Here is an 8,579-nt window from a genome sequence, read left to right as displayed (position 1 = left end):
AAGTTAAAATGCCACAGCTACTGGCTAGAATTTTGGTTTGTGGTTGACATTGTTATATTTGGTTCACTGTAAAACATGAACTCATATGTGTCACTCGCTAAAGTTCATGTGTGTTAAATGTTTAAAAAATAATAATAATGATCAGGAGCAACCAAGTCAGAAACCGTCTGAAAGTTGTAGTGAACTGGAGCTATTTTCTAGTAGGAAGCTCGTATCTACCATCTTTCCCATATGCCTTGAACGCAGCATTCGCCTTCTCCTCCTCTCTTCTTTCTTCTTCTTCTCTGCAGGGCAGAGTGTGTGTGTATGTGTGTGTGTGTGTGTGTGTGTGTGTGTGTGTGTGTGTGTGTGTGTGTGGTGGTGGTGGGGGGGGGGTGACGGCTTGTTCCTGGAAGAGCCCAGCCTGCCTGCAGAGTCACTCACATTCCTGGCTGGGATTCAATGACTGAGCCAGACACACAAACACTGAGGGAGAGAGAGAGAGAGAGAGAGAGCGAGAGGGAGGGAGAGCGGGGGGGTGGAGAGAGAGCGAGTGTGTGTGTGTGAGAGAGAGACACACATACACACAGAGAGAGAGAGGGGGGTTGAGAGAGAGAGACTGAGAGAGAGAGACCTAGAGCGTGCGCGTGTGAGAGAGAGACCTAGAGCTAGACGGGGAGAGAGAGAGCAGGCTGGCTCTCAGACTCCTCATCTCCATACCGCCAGAGTGAACTGCGGGGGCAGACGGAGTGGATTGCTGCAGTCCTCGACAGCGAAAAGAGCCTCAAATACGGATTTTTATTGAATTACGCCGACTTCAAGGCCCCACTTTTGTTTTCGGCTACTTTTTTGTGGGACTTGCAGGCGCTACTTTTCGGTTTTTCTGGAGTTTGGAGACCCGTTTTTTTTAGATATGGACAGTCGGCGGTCTGCTGCAGGGAGCGACTGGCCGGTGTTCACCCAGTAGTCCGAGGAATAAACAGTAAAGTCGCTGTCTGGGACTTTTTTACTGGATGTTTCATGAAGCGCCTCGCAATATTGGTTAATTCTGGGACACCTTGGATTTACCAGGAACGGATAGATACTCTTCATTCCCGGCCGACGACGAGAGGGATTTTCGCTTCCAAAGTTGCAGGAAAAACATGGAGACTGTAAGTCGGCAGAGCTTCCAGCCTCATCCGGGACTGCAACAAACTCTGAAGCAGTTTCACCTCAGCTCTATGAGCTCTCTGGGCGGACCGGCGGCTTTCTCTGCCCGGTGGCAACATGACCTCCTCTTCAAGAAGGACGGGAAGGAGCCCGAACCGGTCCTGCAGCATCTGCCGCCGCCGGTGATGCCGGGCCCGCTGTTCATCCCGTCGGACCGCTCCACCGAGAGGTGCGAGACGGTGCTGGAGAGCGAAACCATCTCGTGCTTCGTGGTCGGCGGGGAGAAGCGGCTGTGCCTGCCGCAGATCCTCAACACGGTGCTGCGGGACTTCTCCCTGCAGCAGATCAACTCGGTGTGCGACGAGCTGCACATCTACTGCTCCCGGTGCACGGCGGACCAGCTGGAGATCCTCAAAGTCATGGGGATCCTGCCCTTCTCGGCGCCGTCCTGCGGCCTCATCACCAAGACGGACGCCGAGCGGCTCTGCAACGCCCTGATCTACGGAGGCGCCTACCCGCCGCGCTGCAAGAAGGAGCTGAGCGGAGGCTCGCTGGAGCTGGAGCTCACCGAGCGGAGCTTCAAAGTCTACCACGAGTGTTTCGGCAAGTGCAAGGGGCTTTTCGTGCCGGAGCTGTACAGCAGCCCCAACGCAGCGTGCATCCAGTGCATGGACTGCAGACTCATGTACCCGACGCACAAGTTCGTGGTGCACAGTCACAAGTCGCTGGAGAACAGGACTTGCCACTGGGGCTTCGACTCGGCCAACTGGAGGGCATACATCCTCCTGGGCCAGGATTACACGGGGAAAGAGGAGAAGGCCCGCCTGGAGCAGCTGCTGGACGAGATCAAGGAGAAATTTGACTTCGCCAACAAGTACAAGAGGAAAGCATCATCCAGGGTGAGTTTGTCTGGTCACCTTTTGGATGGTTTTACTTTGATTTTATTTTTTTATTTTTATTTTTTTTACCTTACCTGTAATGTAAGCATGCATTGGGGCTCGTCTTTTTTATGTGTTTATGTGTATTTTACTTCATTTTTCACCTTACCCATAATGCAATCCATTTATTGCAGCTCATTTTTTATTTCTCACTTGTCTTACTTATATGCAATCCACGCGTTGTGTGTGTGCTCCACTCCACTATCTGTCTCCTCACAAAGTTTGCACGGACCTTGTGTTGAAGTTGCCCCGACAATTCAGTTTTATCTGAGCCTGCTTTGAAAAGCACTGATATCCAGCAGTGTTATCACTTGATCCATTTAGTGAGGTAGCTAGTAGTGCTGCGGAGTACAAGTACTACTGGAGGGGTTCTCAAAGTGGGGTCCGGGGGCCCCTTGAGGGGGAGGTCCCCAGCAAAATGAGGAATGGCTTAATTTCACTATAGTTCACTACAAATTGGTTAGAGAATGTTTATGAATGTAATCACAGGTGTCACTCTCATCACTATTATCTCCCCATGTACAGTGTAGACAGTTCAATACTAAATCAACAACAAAAATCCTCCCATATGGGTTGCTAGGACTAAATGTTATCAAATGGGGGTCCTTGGCCTAATGTGTGTCTATCTGGCGGTTGGTGAACTACTGCTGCAGAAGAATCACCCAGTATTTGGTCATCATTGCCATATTGTTACTAATTGGGCCCATCCACCAGTGACAACAAAACGCCTCTGGTGGCAATAAAACCATTATTTGCCTGTGAAACACCTCTTAGGCTGGATTTTATTGGCCTCTACTGTAAATACAATCTCATTTACCAACAAATGGCCCAATAGGAAATGTTAAACAACAGTTAGGACTGTATAGACTCCGCCATGTAATTTCAGGTGTAAGGGGGGAAAATAATGGAATCAATTCACAGTGAAGGGAAGGGAAGGGGGGGGGGGGGGGGGGTGTTCCTACCTAACCACCCAACCACACACATACACACTAAGCACTTTAGGAGACTAGACGCTCTCAATCCACACTTCTGGTTTCCCATTGGGGGTGGATGGGGGTGGGGAGTGGGGGTGTCACTCAGTCAGCAGTGGGTTTTTTATTATTATGGGTAAGATCTGCCAATGTGTTGTGTGCATCTGCTCCGCCTGTGGAGCTCATTGCATTACAGTGCAGACAGATAATGTTTGTCTGCCTTGCGTGTCTGTGGCTTCCTGCGGATTTAATCGTTGCTACTATCCGGCGCTTTGCTAATTTCTCTGGTTGTATTCCGCATCCTGCAATTCTCTCTTTTCTTTTTTTTTCTTTTTTTTTTGACTTCAGAAAGCTGTTAAAAAAAAGTTTGAATTGTTCGAATGAGAACATCCACGGAAGGATTTCTGGTTTTAATTGCGGGCCGCCCCGCGATGTTTCCTGCGGGTCTTTTGGCGTCTGGCGACGAGCCGATTTCCGACTCCATGAAGGGAGTTTATCGGTTTGCTCGGTGTCTGCCATTCCTTAATGGTAATTGGAGGGGGATTAGGAGGAGTTGGGGGGGGGGGGGGGGGGGGGTGCTCCTAACCTCTAACCCTTACTTTTAGGTTTGGTGGCGGTTTACAGCAAAACAGTATTCTGATTGTGAGCCTCTACATGAAGGGATTATAATCTGTGCTCTTGGTGGGCAGGCAGGAGTTTGGAAAGAGGGGTAGGTGGGTGGGAGACTGATAAAAGAACCCCCCCACCCCCCAAAAAAAGGCCAGCGCGGCCATTTGCATGAACTGTTACACATGAATGGAGTTGATGAAGCAGGGTTTAGAAGTATTGTGGTGGAAACATAATATGATCCCAACAAAGGGGGGCATTCAGCAAACATCGGCCCCATCCCCCCCCCCCAACATCCACCTACCACACACACACACACACATCCTCCCACGTCTTACCTACTTATTTTACCCCTATCTGTATAAAAGTAGAGTGGGCTGGGGGGGGCAACAGACTTGTTGGTGGGTCACATGAAACAAATGTAGAAGTGTTTACAAGCGCTTTCCTCCCAAACCTCCACCGTGGCTGCTTTTGCATTCAGTGGAATTCGCTACAAAAAAAAAAGTAGGGGAGGGCGGGGTGAAGAGTGCCAAAGGCCTGCCATGCACCGTGAATACCCACTCTACCCATGTTCATTCAGCCTCGAGTGGGCGCACCTTGAGGACCCCCCCACTTTAAAAGGGGCCCCCGTCTCTTTTTTAGAAGTGCCGACGACTGTTCAGGCGAAGGCTCCCCCCCCCCCCCCCCAGCTTTTTAATTCCGCTCCCCCTTTTCTTTCTTCTCGGTTTAAGTTGCGCTAATGAGGGAGTATTTTCCGGGAGAAGGAATTATGAGGAATATCGCTAAACTCACAGCAACAGAGCGTCGTTTGCACAACAGACCTTTGTCAGCACATTTCAGCGCGTGGAGGCACTTTGAAAATGTTCTTGGAGGATGTAAGGCAAAGTGCTAGACTGCGTCACCTTCTCCACGCGCGAGGAAAATGTCATCTTCCTGCGTGTCGGCGGCGGCGAGGGAACCGGGCGGCATTGTGAATATTAATGGAGGCGTTACACAAGTGTTAGATGCAGCCGTCTCGCAGGCAGGCAGGCAGGCAGACAGACGCAGGAAGTGATATTGCTGCACTTCCTGTCCTTGGAGACACCCCGTTGCGAGGTTCCTTTTTAGACACTCATACACACACATCTGAATCATAGACCAGTTGAGCGAAACCAGGTTTCGTCTTCTTGCAGCATGCCAACATTTGTGAAATACGCTTTTGGTATTTGCTGTAAAAGTGTGTGTGTGTGTGTAAACAATGAGCGAATGCAGCGTGCCATTGAATTGGTTCAGAGTTTATGTGCTGGGTGTGGAGCACCAGTTTTTTTCTGGCACAGCCGACTCTGTCTTCTGGTTTCTGGCTGGTACACATGTGGGTGGCACACATAATCAGTGGCTTTCCGCATCAGGATGTTTAGATAAGGATTGCGGCCGCAGATACATTGCAGACTTTTTTTTGATTTCGCCCTCAAGATGATGTGATTTCTACACAATCCGTCTGTTTCGAGGGAGATAGGAGAAGGAGAATGGGGGGAAGAGATACTCGCCGTTCAGCTCGACTCATGCTTGAATTCAAACTGGCAAGCTGACGTCAGATTTTGTCTTTTTTGTTGTTAAATCTCCCACCATGTATTCAACGACTCCTTCTGTTTTGGAAAAAGGAGTTTCTTATTGCGGAAGTCATGAAATTGGACACAATTTGATGTTTTTTTTCGCAGATGAATGCTCATCCGTTAGAGGCAGACAGGCGGCAAACGGTAGTTAGTCGGTCTGGGGTTACATTCCAGACCTGCCACTCCTTGGGAGAGGTGAGGACACGAACGTCTTACACAACTGCTAGATGAAAACACTCTTGAATGGGCTTGAATGAAACATGTCCCCACACATGTGCGCCATTAAAATCTACCGCCGCTCTGCCTCTGCCTGCCTGCCTTCCGCTCGCTCACTCCTCAGGACAGGAAAATCAAGTTGTTTTTAATTTTTCGTGGTGATTTAAAGAAGCAAGCGTCAGGCCGTTTTTGCTTTCGCTTATGTTATGTGCCGCATATGCTGCTATGTTGCTGTGCTGAGACCCGGTCTTCCCGCAGGCTGTTTCCATGCTTAATCCTGTGGTGACGCTTAAAAATAGCTGAAAGTAAGGCTGGTTGGTTGTACAACACTTGAACCGTTAAACCCTCGAAATGGAGGGAAAAGTGCGAAGTGCGAAATATCTGCCTTTTGCCGATATTTTGTTCCAAAGCGCTGCAACTCAAACGTGTGGCTCCCATCCCTAATGTGCAGGAGCTGAAACTTCCCCTTTTACTTCCACACAGACCCCCCCCCCCCCCCCCCCCCAAAAAAAAAAAAAAAAAAATCCCCCCCCATTGCAGCCTGGGATATCTGGCCTCCAGCTGAAGGGGCCACTTGTTTGAGGAGGGAGGTTGGGGCGGGGGGCTCAGAGGAAGTGAACTCCCTCAGGGGATATAGGCCCATGTCCTGTTTCATATGCAAGGCACAGTGTTGGCTAAGCCTGCTGACAGCCAGCCATGTCCACACGGTGGACAGGACAACAGCTGGTAGCTATGCATATCAATGGCCGCCGAGAGAATATTTCCATTTTCTTTACCCCTGTTCTTCAGAGAAACGCAACAATCGCAACCGTCCTCTCTGCGGAGCTGAATGTTGCGTGAAGAACTTTTTTCTTTGCCAGTTAAATGCTGCGTTTTCTGTTTTCACGGAGCGATCTTATTTGTGCAGGAGCCTGTCAGATAGGGGAGTTATTTTGTTTTGAAAAGGAGGAAGCCGCCGATTACTCATTTACTGACTTCTGTTGCCTGCCCCTTGCTCCATCTTGGCCAGTCTGCCAGCCCGGGTCTTTCATGGTCTTTCAGTCAGTCCGTGCTGTCGGCTATGACTGAGGGTCACGGAGATCAATGCTATATTGATGTTCAAGTGTCTTTATGTCAAGTGTGATTGAAAATTCTATCGCTTCTCAAGCTCTGTTAAACCGGAGTGACGGACGAACACAGATATTCGCTCTTTAGTGGAACTCACTGGCCAGTTGGACGCGAAATAAATAACATATTGGAATATAGCTATAAATTGATGCAGTGTTATTCTGTTACATTTTGGGTTGACACAAAAGCATGAATTGCATACTGATAAAAAGAGGCTCCTTCAACAGAGATAAAGAAGACGAAAACCACCTTTTTAACGATTTGGACTCTAATTGCTTTGTTCATTGAACGGTATGCAAATGAAAGTCAATTAAGAAGAGGGTGTTTAATTAGTAGTTAAGTTTGTGTGCTGAGAGAGTCGCGTTAATTATTTCCCACATATGCTGCCACTTTGCGAAAGCTCTGTCGCTTTTCTACCCTCGCTCTTTACTCCTTGGCAGCAAACCGGTCGAAAAACGATAGTTACGTATTGTAACTTTGCGGAACACAAACTTTGCGGAACAATTGTGTCGCCAAATGAAAAGCCCGCACGGCGGTTCAAGCGCGCCGTCATCTCCGCTGTGTGTCACCACAGCCGACAATACACAGGAAAGCACCGTAACACGCGTGATGAGAGAGAATGGCAGAGCATCACAGGTGACACGGCTTGTGTTGTCTGGAAAATTCTTCAAAAGACTGCCATCAAGGCAGCAGCAGAGAATGAATTAAATGCACTGATTCTTTTCATATCTCCCCCGCCAGCAGCTGGTTAATTCGAAGCCTTTTAAAGTTACTCTCACAAAGGGGATTTTCCCGGTGGCTGCTTGATTGTGCACAGAGAATGAAAGCATCTAGAAGGCAGTATGGGTTAGGTTTTCCTTTCGTAGGTATCATTTTATGAAAAGCCACGGTCAACTGACTGTTTTGAATTTTAGAATAGAAATAGCTTTCAAAATGTCCCTCCATAACTGTTCTCAGACTGAATTTCTGGGCAAACCAATGTTTAAAGATTTTCAAAATCATGCAGGTAAATAGTAGTAATATTTAAATTATATTTGAGACCCCCCAAATCCAGTGGCCTTTGTAGTGTTAAATTCTAATTTTATTTTATTAAAAAATCGGACCAAAAGAATGAAAAAAAAAAAATTGCTACTCTTGGAGGACAAAGCATGCATATTTTTTATTTTATACAATGCTTAATTGACTTAGACTTATATGGCACTTGAATGTCAAACAGGCATTACTTTCACATCAGCTCCCCAAAAAACATAGCATCACCACTATCTTTGACGAATAGCAGAAATCTCATTCAAAAGAAGAGAATGAGTGACGGAAGCAAAAAAAACACAACCCTGTAGAAGTTCAAGCCCTCATTGCCGGCCATTGTCTGCCTTCCCCCCCTCTGCTGTGTTTCCCCCCCCACGCCCCGGCCTAGCTGGCTTCCCCATCTGGCTTCCCCATCCGTCAACGGCGACGGCCGTGTGCTTTATGAAGAGCCCGGGCGGAGAAGACTGAACGGCGCATTAATATACCTGCCTGGGACCGGCAGGCCGCACTCTGTCTTTTCTGCGGAGGAGGGGAGAAGGGAAAATAAGGCGGTCTGGGGTCTAGCGGGCTACCCCTCATCCCCCCCCACCCATCCATTCAAAGAGCAAGGTTCCAGAGAGGTAGTAGTAGGCAGCCATGCATGCAAACCGTCTGGGAAAAGCGGTGCGAGAAGCTGCACGCGAAGCTCCGAGCGACCGCAGGAGCCCGAGATCACGCGTGGAAATAAGCCCCAACGCAAGCATTTGCCCCCTCTGCTCGGTGAAACTCCCCTCAGAATATCCCCCCCCCCCCCGATAAAGCGTGAAACTAACAAGCACACTTAGCCCGCAGTGGCTATTCTGGTATCTCGAGCATGCCTCGTCGGGATTATTGCGAGATTGCACGAACAAACCCGATGACCTCCTCCAGGTGTCGCGTGGGAAGGAACTCCCTCTCGGTCCGACGGCGCAGCTCGAGGAGTGGCTGACCGCCGGGGTTGGGAAACGACAATGTGT

The 8,579-nt window shown here is 48.9% G+C and overlaps 1 protein-coding gene across 1 annotated transcript in view; it reads left to right on the top strand.

Annotated features, from left to right (window-relative positions):
• The first annotated feature begins 666 nt into the window (after positions 1-666).
• Positions 667-8,579, top strand: part of LOC139909352 (ski oncogene) — an 80,578-nt gene continuing 72,665 nt past the window's right edge. The window contains exon 1 of the mRNA XM_071896385.2: positions 667-2,027. Within this exon, the coding sequence (XP_071752486.2) occupies positions 1,122-2,027 (906 nt within the window). The 5' untranslated portion in view covers positions 667-1,121. The remainder of the gene's footprint in view (positions 2,028-8,579) is intronic.

This window comes from Centroberyx gerrardi, chromosome 14, assembly GCF_048128805.1.
Source record: "Centroberyx gerrardi isolate f3 chromosome 14, fCenGer3.hap1.cur.20231027, whole genome shotgun sequence".
In the NCBI taxonomy this organism is placed as follows: Eukaryota; Metazoa; Chordata; class Actinopteri; order Beryciformes; family Berycidae; genus Centroberyx; species Centroberyx gerrardi.
The sequence above is the reverse complement of the archived record's forward strand: the minus strand, read 5'-3'. Positions and strand labels throughout refer to the sequence as shown.